General features: G+C 46.0%; 1 protein-coding gene across 1 annotated transcript; it reads right to left on the reverse strand.

Annotated features, from left to right (window-relative positions):
- Positions 1–533: 533 nt before the first annotated feature.
- On the reverse strand, positions 534–19,218 carry LOC311116890 (solute carrier family 22 member 13-like; the record flags this gene model as incomplete). Its single annotated transcript, XM_084191917.1, has 6 exons — positions 18,476–19,218; positions 8,672–8,775; positions 7,777–7,931; positions 6,939–7,107; positions 5,837–5,957; positions 534–662 (listed from the first exon to the last, which is right to left on the reverse strand). Coding segments are annotated over exons 1-6 (1,059 nt in total), but the record flags the coding sequence as incomplete, so codon positions are not given.
- Between the last annotated feature and the right edge of the window lie 1,947 nt (positions 19,219–21,165).

Below are 21,165 nucleotides of genomic sequence, written 5' to 3' on the forward strand. Positions count from 1 at the left end.
AATTTGAATATGGTCAATCATGGGTAGTTACTGTAAACATTGATCGAACAGGTGGAGAGGGTGCCAGATACAGTCTTACACTGACCAGATAGAGCAGAGAATGAGGTACTGACCAGATAGAGCAGAGAATGAGGTACTGACCAGATATAGGAGAGAATGAGGTACTGACCAGATATAGGAGAGAATGAGGTACTGACCAGATATAGGAGAGAATGAGGTACTGACCAGATATAGGAGAGAATGAGGTACTGACCAGATATAGGAGAGAATGAGGTACTGACCAGTTATAGGAGAGAATGAGGTACTGACCAGATATAGGAGAGAATGAGGTACTGACCAGATATAGGAGAGAATGAGGTACTGACCAGATATAGGAGAGAATGAGGTACTGACCAGATATAGGAGAGAATGAGGTACTGACCAGATATAGGAGAGAATGAGGTACTGACCAGATATAGGAGAGAATGAGGTACTGACCAGATATAGGAGAGAATGAGGTACTGACCAGATATAGGAGAGAATGAGGTACTGACCAGATATAGGAGAGAATGAGGTACTGACCAGATATAGGAGAGAATGAGAGCCCGTTTTCTCAGGTAGGGGATCCTGAAGAGGTCCAACATGTTGCTTGTCTTGGTCGAGCTGCAGCCCTCCACCTGCAGCTGGGAGGAGGAGATACAGTAGAGTTAGAGTTAGGAGGAGATACAGCAGAGTTAGGAGGAGGAGATACAGTAGAGTTTGGAGGAGATACAGCAGAGTTAGGAGGAGGAGGAGATACAGCAGAGTTGGGAGGAGGAGATACAGCAGAGTTAGGAGGAGATACAGCAGAGTTAGGAGGAGGAGGAGATACAACAGAGTCAGGAGGAGGAGATACAGCAGAGTTAGGAGGAGATACAGCAGAGTTAGGAGGAGGAGGAGATACAACAGAGTCAGGAGGAGGAGATACAGCAGAGTTAGGAGGAGGAGGAGATACAGCAGAGTCAGGAGGAGGAGGAGATACAGCAGAGTTAGGAGGAGGAGGAGATACAGCAGAGTCAGGAGGAGGAGGAGATACAGCAGAGTTAGGAGGAGGAGGAGATACAGCAGAGTTAGGAGGAGGAGGAGATACAGCAGAGTCAGGAGGAGGAGGAGATACAGCAGAGTTAGGAGGAGGAGGAGATACAGCAGAGTCAGGAGGAGGAGGAGATACAGCAGAGTTAGGAGGAGGAGGAGATACAGCAGAGTTAGGAGGAGGAGGAGATACATGAGAGTTAGGAGGAGGAGGAGATACAGTAGAGTTAGAGTTAGGAGGAGATACAGCAGAGTTAGGAGGAGGAGGAGATACAACAGAGTCAGGAGGAGGAGGAGATACAGCAGAGTTAGGAGGAGGAGGAGATAAAGCAGAGTTAGGAGGAGGAGGAGATACATGAGAGTTAGGAGGAGGAGGAGATACAGCAGAGTTAGGAGGAGGAGATACAGTAGAGTTAGGAGGAGGAGATACAGCAGAGTTAGGAGGAGGAGATACAGCAGAGTCAGGAGGAGGAGATACAGCAGAGTTAGGAGGAGGAGGAGATACAGCAGAGTTAGGAGGAGGAGGAGATACAGCAGAGTTAGGAGGAGGAGGAGATACAGCAGAGTTAGGAGGAGGAGGAGATACAGCAGAGTTAGGAGGAGGAGGAGATACAGCAGAGTTAGGAGGAGGAGGAGATACAGCAGAGTTAGGAGGAGGAGGAGATACAGCAGAGTTGGGAGGAGGAGGAGATACAGCAGAGTTGGGAGGAGGAGATACAGCAGAGTTAGGAGGAGATACAGCAGAGTTAGGAGGAGGAGGAGATACAGCAGAGTTGGGAGGAGGAGATACAGCAGAGTTAGGAGGAGATACAGCAGAGTTAGGAGGAGGAGGAGATACAACAGAGTCAGGAGGAGGAGATACAGCAGAGTTAGGAGGAGGAGGAGATACAGCAGAGTTAGGAGGAGGAGGAGATACAGCAGAGTTAGGAGGAGGAGATTCAGTAGAGTTAGGAGGAGGAGGAGATACAGCAGAGTTAGGAGGAGGAGATTCAGCAGAGGTATGAGGAGGAGGAGGAGATACAGTAGAGTTAGGAGGAGGAGATTCAGTAGAGAAGGTTTGAATCCTAAGCAACCTGCCGACACATAGTTTGAAGTACAATACCAACATAGCTACTGTAGTAGGTCAAAGCTGTGTGCTCGAAAACCTTGGTAGAGGTGGAGTAGGCATTGTGGTGCTCATGTGAATTTCCCTTATTTTTCGGCTTCAGACCAATGCCTATTCTCACTTAAAACGTTTTGTTTTTAATGGTGTTCTAGACCCATCCAGACTGCCAACTATACACTGCCTCTACATTACGAACACCTGCTCTTTCCATGACATACTGTAGACTGACCAGGTGAATCCAGCTGAAAGCTATGATCCCTTATTGATGTCACTTGTTAAATCCACTTCAATCAGTGTAGATGAGGGGAGGAGACAGGTTAAAGAAGGATTTTTAAGCCTTGTGTCACGTCGTTGAAGAACGGGTCAGACCAAGGCGCAGCGTGAAATGCATACATGTTTATTAAACTGAATAAACATACAAAACAACAAACGGCAACGAAACGTGACGTCGGAAGGCTACACACTAACAACTCCATATTAGGAAGGTGTTCCTAATGTTTGGTGTACAGTGGGGAAAAAAGGATTTAGTCAGCCACCAATTGTGCAAGTTCTCCCACTTAAAAAGATGAGAGAGGCCTGTAATTTACATCATAGGTACACGTCAACTATGACAGATAAAATGAGGGAAAAAAATCCAGAAAATCACATTGTAGGATTTTTTATGAATTTATTTGCAAATTATGGTGGAAAATAAGTATTTGGTCAATAACAAAAGTTTCTCAATACTTTGTTATAAACCCTTTGTTGGCAATGACACAGGTCAAACGTTTTCTGTAAGTCTTCACAAGGTTTTCACACACTGTTGATGGTATTTTGGCCCATTCCTCCATGCAGATCTCCTCTAGAGCAGTGATGTTTTGGGGCTGTCGCTGGGCAACACGGACTTTCAACTCCCTCCAAAGATTTTCTATGGGGTTGAGATCTGGAGACTGGCTAGGCCACTCCAGGACCTTGAAATGCTTCTTACGAAGCCACTCCTTCGTTGCCCGGGCAGTGTGTTTGGGATCATTGTCATGCTGAAAGACCCAGCCATGTTTCATCTTCAATGCCCTTGCTGATGGAAGGAGGTTTTCACTCAAAATCTCAAGATACATGGCCCCATTCATTCTTTCCTTTACACGGATCAGTCGTCCTGGTCCCTTTGCTGAAAAACAGCCCCAAAGCATGATGTTTCCACCCCCATGCTTCGCAGTAGGTATTCTTTGGATGCAACTCAGCATTCTTTGTCCTCCAAACATGACGAGTTGAGTTTTTACCAAAAAGTTCTATTTTGGTTTCATCTGACCATATGACATTCTCCCAATCCTCTTCTGGATCATCCAAATGCACTCTAGCAAACTTCAGACGGGCCTGGACATGTACTGGCTTAAGCAGGAGGACACGTCTGGCACTGCAGGATTTGAGTCCCTGGCGGCGTAGTGTGTTACTGATGGTAGGCTTTGTTACTTTGGTCCCAGTTCTCTGCAGGTCATTCACTAGGTCCCCCCGTGTGGTTCTGGGATTTTTGCTCACCGTTCTTGTGATCATTTTGACCCCACGGGGTGAGATCTTGCGTGGAGCCCCAGATCGAGGGAGATTATCAGTGGTCTTGTATGTCTTCCATTTCCTAATAATTGCTCCCACAGTTGATTTCTTCAAACCAAGCTGCTTACCTATTGCAGATTCAGTCTTCCCAGCCTGGTCTACAATTTTGTTTCTGGTGTCCTTTGACAGCTCTTTGGTTCAAACAGGTGCCATTAATACAGGTAATTAGTGGAGGACAGAGGAGCCTCTTAAAGAAGAAGTTACAGGTCTGTGAGAGCCAGAAATCTTGCTTGTTTGTAGGTGACCAAATACTAATTTTCCACCATGATTTGCAAATAAATTCATAAGAAATCCTACAATGTGATTTTCTGGAATTTTTTTCCTCAATTTGTCTGTCATAGTTGACGTGTACCTATGATGAAAATATAGAAAAATACAGGCCTCTCTCATCTTTTTAAGTGGGAGAACTTGCACAAAAAGTGGCTGACTAAATACTTTTTTCCCCCACTGTACTTAATGTAGTCTTCTAGTAACCTGCTGGATGTTAGGATGATTATGATGATAACCTGCTGGATGTTAGGATGATAGTGATGATAACCTGCTGGATGTTAGGATGATAGTAACCGCGATATAACCGCGATTGATAATAGACAGTACTGTGCAGCCGTCTTCATCGACCTGGCCAAGGCTTTCGACTCTGTCAACCACCGCATTCTTATTGGCAGACTAAATAGCCTTGGTTTCTCAAATGACTGCCTCGCCTGGTTCACCAACTACTTCTCAGATAGAGTTCAGTGTGTCAAATCGGAGGGCCTGTTGTCTGGACCTATGGCAGTCTCTATGGGGGTGCCACAGGGTTCAATTCTTGGGCCGACACTTTTCTCCGTGTATATCAATGATGTCGCTCTTGCTGCTGGTGACTCTCAGATCCACCTCTACGCAGACGACACCATTTTGTATACATCTGGCCCTTCATTGGACACTGTGTTAACAAACCTCCAAACGAGCTTCAATGCCATACAACAATCCTTCAGTAGCCTCCAACTGCTCTTAAACACTAGTAAAACTAAATGCATGCTTTTCAATCGAACGCTGCTGGCACCCGCCCACCCGACTAGAATCACCACTCTCGACGGGTCTGACCTAGAGTATGTGGACAACTACAAATACCTAGGTGTCTGGTTAGACTGTAAACTCAACTTCCAGACTCACATAAAGAATCTCCAATCCAAAGTTAAATCTAGAATCGGCTTCCTATTTCGCAACAAAGCCTCCTTCACTCATGCTGCCAAACATGCCCTCGTAAAACTGACTATCCTACCGATTCTTGACTTCGGCGATGTCATTTACAAAATAGCCTCCAACACTCTACTCAGCAAATTGGATGTAGTCTATCACAGTGCCATCCGTTTTGTCTCCAAAGCCCCATACACTACCCACCACTGTGACCTGTACGCTCTTGTTGGCTGGTCCTCACTACATGTTCGTCGTCAAACCCACTGGCTCCAGGCCATCTATAAATCACTGCTAGGCAAATCCCCGCCTTATCTTAGCTCATTGGTCACCATAGCAGCACCCACCCGTAGTCTGCGCTCCAGCAGGTATATCTCACTGGTCATTCCCAAAGCCAACACCTCCTTTGGCCGCCATTCCTTCCAGTTCTCTGCTGCCAATGACTGGAACGAATTTCAAAAATCTCTGAAGCTGGAGACTCTTATCTCCCTCAATAACTTTAAGCATCAGTTGTCAGAGCACCTTACCGATCACTGCACCTGTACACAGCCCATCTGAAATTAGCCCACCCAACTACCTCATCCCTATATTGTTATTTATTTTGCTCTTTTGCACCCCAGTATCTCTATTTGCACATAATCTCTTGCACATCTAGCATTCCAGTGTTAATACTATTGTAATTATTCTGCACTATAGCCTATTTATTGCCTTACCTCCATAACTTGCTACATTTGCACACACTGTATATATATTTTCTGTTGTATTTTTGACTTTATGTTTTTTACCCCATATGTAACTCTGTGTTGTTTTTATTGCACTGCTTTGCTTTATCTTGGCCAGGTCGCAGTTGTAAATGAGAACCTGTTCTCAACTGGCTTACCTGGTTAAATAAAGGTGAAATCAAAAAATAAAAAATAAACTAACCTGGTCCAGCAGGGCTTCAGGGACCTCCCTCCCGTTGATTCTGGCTGCTCTGCGGATCTCCTGACGAGCCTCCTCCTGTCGGCCCTGGGTCATCAGCCACCGTGCTGACTCTGGGAGGATCCTACCAGACGATCAGGGATGGGGAGTCAAGGATGGGTCCAGGAAGTACAGGGATGGGGAGTCAAGGATGGGTCCAGCAAGTACAGGGATGGGGAGTCAAGGATGGGTCCAGCAAGTACAGGGATGGGGAGTCAAGGATGGGTCCAGCAAGTACAGGGATGGGAAGTCAAGGATGGGTCCAGCAAGTACAGGGATGGGGAGTCAAGGATGGGTCCGGCGTCAAGGATGGGTCCAGCAAGTACAGGGATGGGGAGTCAAGGATGGGTCCAGGAAGTACAGGGATGGGGAGTCAAGGATGGGTCCAGGAAGTACAGGGATGGGGAGTCAAGGATGGGTCCAGCAAGTACAGGGATGGGGAGTCAAGGATGGGTCCAGCAAGTACAGGGATGGGGAGTCAAGGATGGGTCCAGGAAGTACAGGGATGGGGAGTCAAGGATGGGTCCAGGAAGTACAGGGATGGGGAGTCAAGGATGGGTCCAGCAAGTACAGGGATGGGGAGTCAAGGATGGGTCCAGGAAGTACAGGGATGGGGAGTCAAGGATGGGTCCAGCAAGTACAGGGATGGGAAGTCAAGGATGGGTCCAGCAAGTACATGGATGGGGAGTCAAGGATGGGTCCAGCAAGTACAGGGATGGGGAGTCAAGGATGGGTCTAAAAAAGAGATGGGTGGAGTAGGCTTCTCTAAAACCACACCTCTGCACCAGCTGACAGACTGACGGGGTTAGAGGTTAGAGACGTACCAGTAGAATACCCCCAGCAGCAGGACAGGGCTGGAGAGGACCAGCTGACAGACTGACAGGTTAGAGGTTAGAGGTTAGAGACGTACCAGTAGAATACCCCCAGCAGCAGGACAGGGCTGCGGAGGACCAGCTGACAGACTGACAGGTCAGGGTTCAGAACGTACCAGTAGAATAACCCGAGGAACAGGACAGGGCTGGAGAGGACCAGCTGACAGACTGACAGGTCAGGGTTCAGAACGTACCAGTAGAATACCCCGAGGAACAGGACAGGGCTGGAGAGGACCAGCTGTAGGATCCTCCAGTCTCTGACCCCGTAGGCGATCCCAGACATCAGCATCAGACCGATGGCATAGAAACAGTGGGAGAAGATGGTGAACAGAGCCCTCCTGTTATTACCGGTCCACTCAGCACCTGGTTAGATCAAGGGGTTAGAGGTCAGAGGTGAACAGAGCCCTCCTGTTGTTACCTGTCCACTCAGCACCTGGTTAGAGGTCAGAGGTGAACAGAGCCCTCCTGTTATTACCGGTCCACTCAGCACCTGGTTAGATCAAGGGGTTAGAGGTCAGAGGTGAACAGAGCCTTCCTGTTATTACCTGTCCACTCAGCACCTGGTTAGATCAAGGGGTTAGAGGTCAGAGGTGAACAGAGCCTTCCTGTTATTACCTGTCCACTCAGCACCTGGTTAGAGGTCAGAGGTGAACAGAGCCCTCCTGTTATTACCTGTCCACTCAGCACCTGGTTAGAGGTCAGAGGTGAACAGAGCCTTCCTGTTATTACCTGTCCACTCAGCACCTGGTTAGATCAAGGGGTTAGAGGTCAGAGGTTGTTACCTGGAGGATGGAAACACATACAGTACATGACAGAGGAGTCTGACGGCCATGTCAAATATCTAGTATGGTATTGGCCAACTTGGGTCCCAGAGGGCTGCTGGTTGCAGGATTTTGTTCCAGCCCAGCTCTAACACAGCTTATTTCTGGGAAGTAAACAACTGTACCTTGCATTTGATACAAGAAAGGTGAGAGTTTCAGTTTTCACTAAGTGAAAAGGAAGTTATATGGTATAACATCGCAGTGTACCCACCTAAAACATAGGTGTTTATAGCGATGCCTGAGATGGTGGTGCCGACCATGAATCTGAAGGCTATGTAAACATAGATGTTGGGAGAGAAGGCTGCTCCCACGCCGAACAACAGCTGGATGAGTAGAGAGAGGAGGACCACAAAACGCCTACCATACCTGAGGAGCAGAGAGGAAAAAGAAGAGGTGAGGAGGGGAGGGGAGAGGGAGGGAGGAGAAGGAGAGGTGAGGAGGGAGGGGAGAGGAAAGGGAGGGGAGGGAGGAGGAGAGGGAGGGAGGGAGGAGGGGAGGGGAGAGGAGAGGTGATGTGATGGGGGAGGGGAGAGGAGAGGGAGGGGAGGGGAGGAGAGGGAGGAGGAGAGGGAGGGAGGAGGGGAGGGAGGAGGGGAGGGGAGAGGTGAGGTGAGGGGGGAGAGGAGAGGGAGGGGAGGGGAGGGAGGAGGAGAGGGAGGGAGGGGAGGGGAGGGGAGGGGAGGGGAGGGGAGGGGAGGGGAGGGGAGGGGAGGGGAGGGGAGGGAGGAGGAGAGGGAGGCAGGGAGGGAGGAGGGGAGAGGAGAGGTGAGATGAGGGGGAGAGAAGGGGAGGGGAGGGGAGGGGAGGGGAGGGGAGGGGAGGGGAGGGGAGGGGAGGGGAGGGGAGGGGAGAGGGAGGGGAGGGAGGAGGAGAGGGAGGGAGGAGAAAGGAGAGGTGAGGAGGAGAGGGGAGAGGAGAGGGAGGGGAGGGAGGAGGAGAGGGAGGGAGGAGAAAGGAGAGGTGAGGAGGGGAGGGGAGAGGGAGGGAGGAGAAGGAGAGGTGAGGAGGGAGGGGAGAGGAAAGGGAGGGGAGGGAGGAGGAGACCCTTCTACCCTTGCCACCACTGCTGAAAAGAAACCTAGGGGAAACACTGGATGAGTCCATACCTGTCTGCCATTGGCCCAAACACCAGAGCACCAATCAGGAGCCCTGCCATGTAGATGGACTGGGACGCCTCATTCAGACCACTGTTGGCACACACCAGGTTGAACTGAAGAGGATGGGAGGAGGAGGGGAGGAGGAGGGGAGGAGGAAGGGAGGAGAGGAGGAGGGGAGGAGGAAGGGGGGAGAGGAGGAGGGGAGGAGGAAGGGAGGAGAGGAGGAGGGGAGAACCATAATAAAGATAGCATAATAAGGACGTGCTGCAAACAGAGAAAATAGGTTGAACGTGGCAACAATACATTGGAGACATATCTGTTATTTGATAAATATCTGTTCTGTTATTGCAGACATATTTGTTCTTTGATAAATATCTGTTCCATTTTTGGAGACATATCTGTTATTTGATATATATCTGTTCTGTTTGTCACGCCCTGGCTCTGGGGACACTGTTATGTTGAGCCAGGGTGTGTAATTCTATGTTTGTATTTCTATGTTGGCCTGAGTGACTCCCAATCAGAGGCAACGAGTGTCAGCTGGTTGTCTCTGATTGGGAGCCATATTTAACTGTCTGTCTTTCACTTTGTGTTTGTGGTTTCTTGTTCTTATTTGGTTTGTGTTAAACCGTAGACATCACGTTATCGTCTGTTGTTTTTGATCGTGTGATCAGTATAATAAATATTATGTTCACCTTCAACGCTGCGCCTTGGTCTCTCCCTGACGATCGTGACAGAAGAAACCACCAAGATGTGACCAAGCAGCGTGTCCAGGAGCCATCGCCAGGGAGATCTCTAACAGATCTCCTTCGCCTCCTCGACTGGGTCAAGCCGGATGAGGAGGAGAGGGGCTTGACATTGTGGCAGAAGGGCGAACGGCTGGCGAGGGACATGGAGACCTTGGCCACGGGTAGGAGTGAAGCCCAGAAATTTTTTAGGGGGGGGCTAACGCCGTGGACGACGGGCCAGCAGGAGACCGCGGCAGAGCGGCCCAGCGGATTGGCAGAGGAGGCCGCCAGGTTACGGGGGCCACTGGTCGAAGAGGGGGTGGAAGATGTAGAGGCACGGCGAGAGGTACTGGCGTGTGTTGCCAGTCCGGTCCGGCCTGTTCCTGATCCCCACGTAGGGCCAGTGGTGTGTGTTCCCAGTACGGTCCGGCCTGTTCCTGCCACTCGCACCAAGTCTACAGTGCGCATCGCCAGCTTGGCCCGGCCCATTCCTGCTCCCCGCACCAAGTCAGTGGTGCGTTTCGTCAGCCCTGTTCGGCCCGTTCCTGCTCCCCGCACCAAGTCTGTGGTGCGTTTCGTCAGCCCTGTCCGGCCCGTTCCTGCTCTCCGCACCAAGTCTGTGGTGCGCGTCGCCAGCCCAGTCCGGCCCGTTCCTGCTCTCCGCACCGAGTCTGTGGTGCGCGTCGCCAGCCCAGTCCGGCTCATTCCTGCTCGCCGCACCAAGTCTGTGGTGCGTATCGTCAGCCCTGTCCGGCCCGCTCCTGCTCCCCACACCAAGCCAGTGGTGTGCGTCGTCAGTCCAGCACGGCCCGTGCCTGTTCCCCACACCAAGCCAGTGGTGTGCGTCGTCGGTCCGGCACGGCCCGTGCTTGTTCCACTGGTGCCTGGTCCGGCACCGGTCAGATGCGTTACGCCGGAGCTAGAGCAATCCGCTCCATCAGTGTGCAGTCCAGCTCCGGCCAGCGGGGCCAGACCAGACCAGGGGTACTTTGGGGGGTTGGAGAGGGAGTGGGGATCAGGCCCGGAGCCGGATCCGCCGCCAAGGCGGAGTGCCCACCCGGTCCCTCCCCTGTGGTATTTAGTTGGCGCGGTCGGAGTCCGCGCCTTTAGGGGGGGGGTACTGTCACGCCCTGGCTCTGGGGACACTGTTATGTTGAGCCAGGGTGTGTAATTCTATGTTTGTATTTCTATGTTGGCCTGAGTGACTCCCAATCAGAGGCAACGAGTGTCAGCTGGTTGTCTCTGATTGGGAGCCATATTTAACTGTCTGTCTTTCACTTTGTGTTTGTGGTTTCTTGTTCTTATTTGGTTTGTGTTAAACCGTAGACATCACGTTATCGTCTGTTATTTTTGATCGTGTGATCAGTATAATAAATAATATGTTCACCTTCAACGCTGCGCCTTGGTCTCTCCCTGACGATCGTGACACTGTTATTGCAGACATATCTGTTCTTTGATAAATATCTGTTTTGTTCTTTGAGACATATCTGTTCTTTGATAAATATCTGTTCTGTTCTTGCAGACATATCTGATCTTTGATAAATATCTGTTCCGTTCTTGGAGACATATCTGTTCTTTGATAAATATCTGTTCTGTTCTTGCAGACATCTGTTCTTTGATATATATCTGTTCTGTTCTTGGCGACATATCTGTTCTTTGATAAATATCTGTTCTGTTCTTGCATACATATCTGTTCTTTGATAAATATCTGTTCTGTTCTTGCAGACATATCTGTTCTTTGATAAATATATGTTCTGTTGTTGGAGACATATATGTTCTTTGATAATTATCTGTTCTGTTCTTGCAGACATATCTGTTATTTGATAAATATCTGTTCTGTTCTTGGAGACATCTGTTCTTTGATAAATATCTGTTCTGTTCTTGCAGACATCTGTTCTTTGATAAATATCTGTTCTAATCCTAGAGACATCTGTTCTTTGATAAATATCTGTTCTGTTCTTGCAGACATATCAGTTCTTTGATAAATATCTGTTCTGTTCTTGGAGAAATCTGTTCTTTGATAAATACCTGTTCTGTTCTTGCAGACATTTCTGTTATTTGATAAATATCTGTTCTGTTCTTGCAGACATATTCATTCTTTGATAAATATCTGTTCTGTTCTTGTGGACATATCTGTTCTTTGATAAATATCTGTTCTGTTCTTGTGGACATATCTGTTCTTTGATAAATATCTGTTCTGTTCTTGGAGAGTTCTGTTCTGTTTTTGGAGACATATATGTTCTTTGATAAAAATCTGTTCTGTTCTTGGAGACATACAGTACCAGTCAAAAGTTTGGACACACCTACTTACTCAGGGGTTTTTCTTTATTTTAAATATTTTCTACATTGTAGAATATTAGTGAAGACATCAAAACTATGAAATAACACATACGGAATCATGTAGTAACCAAAAAAGTGTTAAGCAAAGTAGCCACCCTTTGCCTTGATGACAGCTTTGCACACTCTTGGCATTCTCTCAACCAGCTTCACCTGGAATGCTTTTCCAACAGTCTTGAAGAAGTTCCCACATATGCTGAGCACTTATTGGCTGCTTTTCCTTCACTCTGCGGTCCAACTCATCCCAAACCATCTCAATTGGGTTGAGGTCGGGTGATTGTGGAGGCCAGGTCATCTGATGCAGTACTCCATCACCCTTCTTGGTCAAATAGCTCTTACCCAGCCTGGAGGTGTGTTTTGGGTCATTGTCCTGTTGAAAAACAAATGATAGCCCCACTAAGCGCAAACCAGATGGGATGGTGTATCGCTGCAGAATGCTGTGGTAGTTATGCTGGTTGAGTGTGCCTTGAATTCTAAATAAATCACATACAGTGTAACCAGCATAGCACCACCACACCATCACACCTCCTCCTCCATGCTTCACGGTGGGAACCACACATGTGGAGATCATCCGTTCACCTACTCTGCGTCTCACAAAGACACGGCGGTTGGAACCAAATATCTCAAATTTGGACTCATCAGACCAAAGGACAGATTTCCACCGGTCTAATGTCCATTGCTCGTGTTTCTTGGCCCAAGCAAGTCTCTTCTTATTATTGGTGGCCTTTAGTAGTGGTTTCTTTGCAGCAATTAGACCATGAAGGCCTGATTCACACAGTCTCCTCTGAACAGTTGATGTTGAGATGTGTCTGTTACTTGAACTCTGTGAAGCATTTATTTGGGCTGCAATCTGAGGTGCAGTTAACTCTAATGAACTTATCCTCTGCAGCAGAGGTAACTCTGGGTCTTCCTTTCCTGTGGCGGTCCTCATGAGAGCCAGTTTAATCATAGTGCTTGATGGTTTTTGCGACTGCACTTGAAGATACTTTCAAAGTTCTTGACATTTTCTGGATTGACTGACCTTCGAAGTAATAATGGACTGTCGTTTCTCTTTGTTTATTTGAGCTGTTCTTGCCATAATATGGACTTGGTCTTTTACCAAATACGGCTGGCTATCTTCTGTATACCCCCCCTACCTTGTCACAACACAACTGATTTGCTCAAACGCATTTAGAAGGAAATAAATTCCACAAATTAACGTTTAACAAGGCACACCTGTCAATTGAAATGCATTCCAGGTGACTACCTCATAAAGCTGGTTGAGAGAATGCCAAGAGTGTGCAAAGCTGTCAACAAGGCGAAGGGTGGCTACTTTGAAGAATCTCAAATATAAAATAAATTTTGAATTATTTAACACTTTTTTGGTTACTACATGATTCCATATGTGTTATTTCATAGTTTTGATGTCTTCACTATTATTCTACAATGTCGAAAATAGTAAAAAATTAAGAAAAACCCTGGAATGAGTAGGTGTATCTAAACTTTTGATTGGTACTGTATCTGTTCTGTTCGTGGAGACATATCTGTTCTGTTCGTGGAGACATTTCTGTTCTGTTCATGGAGACATATCTGTTCTGTTCATGGAGACATATCTGTTCTGTTCGTGGAGACATATCTGTTCTGTTCGTGGAGACATATCTGTTCTGTTCGTGGAGACATATCTGTTCTGTTCATGGAGACATATCTGTTCTGTTCATAACATGTAGTCTACACCAGTTGTAGTCAGTGCCGTTTGTTGTTCATGAGCATGGCCTTGTTTCTATTGCAGCATGTTGGATGACTGTCATTCATCTTCCATTCACCCAGTTCAACGTAACAGTGATAGGTTTAGGCTACTACATGATACTCACATGTTCCCTATACACATCATGAGGTTGTTACAACCTAGCCTATGAATGAAAGTTTACAACGTAGGTGCACACAGGTCGAGAGAAACATTTGAGGTGACAGACAGTGACACATTCAATACTGCCTTGCACACTCTTGCCTGCATCCAGCTGATATAGGGTGTAATCATTAGTCCAACAGTTGCAAACAAGAGTTTCTATTGGACAAATTCAGGTATGTTTATCCCCGTTTTGTTCCGTTTGCTTCCGTTTAAGAAAGGTTTTTCAACAGAATCAGCGGAATTAATACACCCCTGATCACGCGTAAACACAGTTCACTTTCATAGCAGCAACGTTGTATTCCTTCTCGCATCTATGCGCTCTTCTCCTCTCACCGCTTCCCTTCACTTGTGGACTTCAACACATCAGCTGTATGTGACCAGGTGAAAAAACCTTTCCAAGCCAAACCTTCATATCATAACCGCTAACCGCTACACACAGCCTACATCGTTGTCGCCATATTAGCTAAATTAACGTCCTAGTCAGCATAGCTAATAGAACTAACGTGTTAGTAAACCCGCTCCAATCATGCAGTAACATTACAGTGTACAGTCAGGTAAGCAGTTACACTGGCGGGCCCCGGTGACAATAAATTATTAAAACCAAAAGCTTACCTTGACTTGGAAGAGTTCCAGTGTTGTGTTGGATAGTCATAGCCAGCTAGCTAACATAGCATCCCTCTGTTTGAGCAGGGTGTTTCAGTAGGCTGACCTAGCTAGCTGCATTTGTTAGCTAAGTAAGTGAAACTGAAAAAAATAACTCTTTCTCTCTATTTCTCTCTTGCTTCTCCTTCATTTTGGAAGAGATTAATTTGTTCAAAACTGTTCAACTATTGTCTTTCTCTCTCTTTGAGTCAACTACTCACTACATTTTATGCACTACAGTGCTAGCTAGCTGTAGTTTATGCATTCAGTACTAATTATCTGATCCTTTGATTGGGTGGACAACATGTCAGTTCATGCTGCAAGAGCTCTGGTAGGCTGGTGGACGTCCTCCGGAAGTTGTCATAATTACTGTGTAAGTCTATGGAAGGGGGTGAGAACCATGAGCCTCCTAGATTTTGTATTGAAGTCAATGTACCCAGAGGAGGACGGAAGCTAGCTGTCCTCTGGCTACACCATGGTGCTAGTGCTGTTGAGGCTACTGTAGACCTTATTTGCAAAATAGTGTGTTTTAATCAATTATTTGGTGACGTGATTCTATTTAGTATAGTTTTATCTAAAAAGGCTAACTTTTAAAATGTTTAAAAAATATATTATTTAATGAAATTCCCTGAGGAGGATGGTCCTCCCCTTCCTCCTCTGAGGAGCCTCCACTGGTCTACACAGTACATGTAGTCTAGACAGTACATGTAGTCTAGATAGTACATGTAGTCTAGATAGTACATGTTGTCCCAGTCGTTCTGTTATTACACAACTATACAGTGTTGATTGAATAAGGGACAAGACAAGACAGCCCCACAGTCTGAATGGGAGGAACAGTATGATTTATGATGATGATTTACAGTGGGGAGAACAAGTATTTGATACACTGCCAATTTTGCAGGTTTTCCTACTTACAAAGCATGTAGAGGTCTGTAATTTTTATCATAGGTACACTTCAACTGTGAGAGACGGAATCTAAAACAAAAATTCAGAAAATCACATTGTATGATTTTTAAGTAATTAATTTGCATTTTATTGCATGACATAAGTATTTGATACATCAGAAAAGCAGAACTTAATATTTGGTACAGAAACCTTTGTTTGCAATTACAGAGATCATACGTTTCCTGTAGGTCTTGACCAGGTTTGCACACACTGCAGCAGGGATTTTGGCCCACTCCTCCATACAGACCTTCTCTAGATCCTTCAGGTTTCGGGGCTGTCGCTGGGCAATACGGACTTTAAGCTCCCTCCAAAGATGTTCTATTGGGTTCAGGTCTGGAGACTGGCTAGGCCACTCCAGGACCTTGAGATGCTTCTTACGGAGCCACTCCTTAGTTGCCCTGGATGTGTGTTTCGGGTCGTTGTCATGCTGGAAGACCCAGCCACGACCCATCTTCAATGCTCTTACTGAGGGAAGGAGGTTGTTGGCCAAGATCTCGCGATACATGGCCCCATCCATCCTCCCCTCAATACGGTGCAGTCGTCCTGTCCCCTTTGCAGAAAAGCATCCCCAAAGAATGATGTTTCCACCTCCATGCTTCACGGTTGGGATGGTGTTCTTGGGGTTGTACTCATCCTTCTTCTTCCTCCAAACACGGCGAGTGGAGTTTAGACCAAAAAGCTCTATTTTTGTCTCATCAGACCACATGACCTTCTCCCATTCCTCCTCTGGATCATCCAGATGGTCATTGGAAAACTTCAGACGGGCCTGGACATGCGCTGGCTTGAGCAGGGGGACCTTGCGTGCGCTGCAGGATTTTAATCCATGACGGCGTGGTGCGTTACTAATGGTTTTCTTTGAGACTGTGGTCCCAGCTCTCTTCAGGTCATTGACCAGGTTCTGCCGTGTAGTTCTGGGCTGATCCCTCACCTTCCTCATGATCATTGATGCCCCACGAGGTGAGATCTTGCATGGAGACCCAGACCGAGGGTGATTGACCGTCATCTTGAACTTCTTCCATTTTCTAATAATTGCGCCAACAGTTGTTGCCTTCTCACCAAGCTGCTTGCCTATTGTCCTGTAGCCCATCCCAGCCTTGTGCAGGTCTACAATTTTATCCCTGATGTCCTTACACAGCTCTCTGGTTTTGGCCATTGTGGAGAGGTTGGAGTCTGTTTGATTGAGTGTGTGGACAGGTGTCTTTTATACAGGTATCGAGTTCAAACAGGTGCAGTTAATACAGGTAATGAGTGGAGAACAGGAGGGCTTCTTAAAGAAAAACTAACAGGTCTGTGAGAGCCGGAATTCTTACTGGTTGGTAGGTGATCAAATACTTATGTCATGCAATAAAATGCAAATGTATTACTTAAAAATCATACAATGTGATTTTCTGGATTTTTGTTTTTGATTCCGTCTCTCACAGTTGAAGTGTACCTATGATAAAAATTACAGACCTCTACATGCTTTGTAAGTAGGAAAACCTGCAAAATCGGCAGTGTATCAAATACTTGTTCTCCCCACTGTAGGTATGACAGGATGGCTGGCTGCCAAGTCTAACATCGTTATGGAAACAGCTGCCAAGTCTAACATCATTATGGAAACAGCTGCCAAGTCTAACATCATTATGGAAACAGCTGCCAAGTCTAACATCGTTATGGAAACAGCTGCCAAGTCTAACATCGTTATGGAAACAGCTGCCAAGTCTAACATCGTTATGGAAACAGCTGCCAAGTCTAACATCGTTATGGAAACAGCTGCCAAGTCTAACATCATTATGGAAACAGCTGCCAAGTCTAACATTATTATGGAAACAGCTGCCAAGTCTAACATCATTATGGAAACAGCTGCCAAGTCTAACATCATTATGGAAACAGCTGCCAAGTCTAACATCGTTATGGAAACAGCTGCCAAGTCTAACATCATTATGGAAACAGCTGCCAAGTCTAACATCATTATGGAAACAGCTGCCAAGTCTAACATCATTATGGAAACAGCTGCCAAGTCTAACATCGTTATGGAAACAGCTGCCAAGTCTAACATCATTATGGAAACAGCTGCCAAGTCTAACATCGTTATGGAAACAGCTGCCAAGTCTAACATCATTATGGAAACAGCTGCCAAGTCTAACATCGTTATGGAAACAGCTGCCAAGTCTAACATCATTATGGAAACAGCTGCCAAGTCTAACATCGTTATGGAAACAGCTGCCAAGTCTAACATCATTATGGAAACAGCTGCCAAGTCTAACATCATTATGGAAACAGCTGCCAAGTCTAACATCGTTATGGAAACAGCTGCCAAGTCTAACATCATTATGGAAACAGCTGCCAAGTCTAACATCGTTATGGAAACAGCTGCCAAGTCTAACATCGTTATGGAAACAGCTGCCAAGTCTAACATCGTTATGGAAACAGCTGCCAAGTCTAACATCGTTATGGAAACAGCTGCCAAGTCTAACATCATTATGGAAACAGCTGCCAAGTCTAACATTATTATGGAAACAGCCGACTGAGTCCAGTGCTGCCTGTCTGTCTTTCTGTCCTCTGTCACTCCGTATGTCTGTTGTCAGTCCTCTGTCTGTCTGTCAGTCCTCTGTCATTCCACCGTCAGTCCTCCGTCTGTCGGTCTGTTCTCAGTTCTCAGTATGTCTGTCTGTCAGTCCTCTGTCTGTCTGTCAGTCCTATTTCACTGTCTGTCTGTCTGTCAGTCCTATTTCACTGTCTGTTAGTCTCAGTATGTCCTCTGTCACTCTGTCATAAAGAGTGTTCAGGTTCAATCACATCAAAGTCCTATATCATTTCTATGATCATTCTATTAGCATAACCTCAATAGAGACATTATTATAGAGTAATCAGAAGAGAGAGATAGTTCTACAATAGATGGCTAGTAGAGAAGTTAAGGAGCATTATTCTACTGTTGCACATTTTGATCATTGTCCTACAGTACAGCTGGAGACACAAACATGTTCCATAAGTTAAAGTCTGGAACATGGAGCACACACAACTGGCAGATCACTGATAGGGGAATGGAGCACACACAACTGGCTCTCACCTGAGGCAGAAACATGGAGCACACACAACTGGCTCTCACCTGAGGCAGATCACTGATAGTGGAATGAGAGGGAGTGTGGCGTCATTATGATTCATTCAAACTAGGCATCAGACTGCAGGCTCAACAGATATTTAGTATTGGCACTGACCCATTGTCTGCCCCAACTAACCGGCCTGTCTCAAACAGGTGTAGAGAAAAACAGACCCTGTTCTTCCCTATGACCTTACCTCAGTCACCAGGCTGGTGGTCCCTTGGGGAGCCTCATACTTCCATCCATCCCTGCAGGAGATGGTACTGTTTATCCCGTACTCTTCAATAGTCTCCAAGTCCAGATCCACCGGAGTGTACATCTTACAGGACTGGAACCCAGGGCCCTCCTCAAGCGGAGGAAGGGTGAGGTTCTTCTGTCTATCGTTGGTCAGGTCGGGTCCCTGCGTCCTGATCCAGTCGGTGTTACAGTGGTGAGGGAAGTTCATCCCCGTAAACACCTGACAGAACATGTGGAACCCGTTGAAGATGTTCGGGAAGCATATCGCCGCCAACATTCGCTTCTGGAAAGTTCCAAACTCCCCGACCGCTGTCAGTACCTGCCCGAACCCGGAGCTCATCTTCAGTCACAGGTGTTGGTGCAACACGCAGGCTGGAAGTGTTCGATCGGAGATTGTTTGCCAAGTGTAGGCTAAACACCTTTCAATTGACAGGAGATCATTAGTGGTTAGATAAATTAATGTTTAATCTGTCACAACCCACTCACATGAGTGTTTTCAGGCGTTATCTGGTTATCTGCGTGCGTAAAATAATTCCTTACTCTACAAACCTTTAGAAAAAGAAATAACGTAAGTAAAATTCAAAGCCTCAACAAAATACTTAATTAGTTAAAGTGAATTGATAATCTAGTGCCTTAACAGTCTATTCCATTAGTTAAATGCATTTTTAGATGTGCCCCTCGTGCTTCTTTTTGCCTACTTCAGCAAAGTCAGTGGGACTTTGTACTGAACGGAGAACACGCGTGCCATATGGAACTTTAGACCTGTTGCTCTGAGCAGGGAACAATGTGGACATATATCTGGGACTGGGATGTTCTAGGACTGGGCGGGATGGGAACCACAAGGACATACATCTGGGACTGGGGGGGTATGAGCCCTGTTATGGGCTGAATGTTTAACCCTAAATTCATGATGTGTAGATAATTCTCCTTACATAATGATGTGTAGATAATGTATAACTTTCGTTTTGTAAGGTATTTTTAGTGAGTATTTTGTAAGGTTTGTTAGTGAGTAATTTGTAAGGTTTGTTAGTGAGTAATTTGTAAGGTATTTTTATTGAGTAATTTGTAAGGTTTGTTAGTGAGTATTTTGTAAGGTATTTTTATTGAGTAATTTGTAAGGTTTGTTAGTGAGTAATTTGTAAGGTTTGTTAGTGAGTAATTTGTAAGGTTTGTTAGTGAGTAATTTGTAAGGTATTTTTAGTGAGTAATTTGTAAGGTTTGTTAGTGAGTAATTTGTAAGGTTTGTTAGTGAGTAATTTGTAAAGTATTTTTAGTGAGTCATTTGTAAGGTTTGTTAGTGAGTAATTTGTAAGGTTTGTTAGTGAGTAATTTGTAAGGTATTTTTAGTGAGTAATTTGTAAGGTTTGTTAGTGAGTAATTTGTAAGGTATTTTTAGTGAGTCATTTGTAAGGTTTGTTAGTGAGTAATTTGTAAGGTTTGTTAGTGAGTAATTTGTAAGGTATTTTTAGTGAGTCATTTGTAAGGTTTGTTAGTGAGTAATTTGTAAGGTATTTTTAGTGAGTCATTTGTAAGGTTTGTTAGTGAGTAATTTGTAAGGTTTGTTAGTGAGTCATTTGTAAGGTTTGTTAGTGAGTATTTTGTAAGGTTTGTTAGTGAGTATTTTGTAAGGTATTTTTAGTGAGTATTTTGTAAGGTGTTTTTAGTGAGTATTTTGTAAGGTATTTTTAGTGAGTAATTTGTAAGGTATTTTTAGTGAGTATTTTGTAAGGTATTTTTAGTGAGCATTTTGTAAGGTATTTTGAGGCTAAGCTGTAGTATCGGCGAGGCTTATCTATGAAGTACAGCTTGTAATCAAATTGCTTTTCATAAGTAATGTTTTGTTGTTGCATATACCTGCCGAAAATGCTGCTCAAAGTCATTCCATTAGTGGGTGATGTCAGAGTAGAGGTCTTGGACCCATTCCGAAATGGACCTGGGACTTTTCCCAACCGGAACCTATATGCATAAATAAATAAAAAATATATAGAGACCATTTCCGAATGGACGCGAGGACAACTAGACCCGTTCCATATAGACCTGGTCCGTATAGACCCATGAGAAACAAGATTCTCTGGTCTGATGAAACCAAGATTGAACTCTTTGGCCTGAATGCCAAGCGTCACGTCTGGAGGAAACCTGGCACCGTCCCTACGGTGAAGCATGGTGGTGGCAGCATCATGCTGTGGGGATGTTTTTCAGCGGCAGGGACTGGGAGACTAGTCAGGATCGAGGCAAAGATGAACGGAGCAAAGTACAGAGAGATCCTTGATGAAAACCTGCTCCAGAGCGCTCAGGACCTCAGACTGGAGCGAAGGTTCACCTTCCAACAGGACAACGACAATAAGCACACAGCCAAGACAACGCAGGTGTGGCTTCAGGACAAGCCTCTGAATGTCCTTGAGTGGCCCAGCCAGAGCGCAGACTTGAATCTGATCGAACATCTCTGGAGAGACCTAAAAATAGCTGTGCAGCAACGCTCCCAATCCAACCTGATATAGCTTGAGAGGATCTGCAGAGAAGAATGGGAGAAACTCCCCAAATACAGGTGTGCCAAGCTTGTAGCGTCATACCCAAGAAGACTTGAGGCTGTAATCGCTGCCAAAGGTGCTTCAACAAAGAGCTGAGTAAAAGGTCTGAATACTTATGTAA

Source organism: Coregonus lavaretus (assembly GCF_964263955.1).
Source record: "Coregonus lavaretus genome assembly, contig: HAP1_SCAFFOLD_1989, whole genome shotgun sequence".
Taxonomy (NCBI): Eukaryota; Metazoa; Chordata; class Actinopteri; order Salmoniformes; family Salmonidae; genus Coregonus; species Coregonus lavaretus.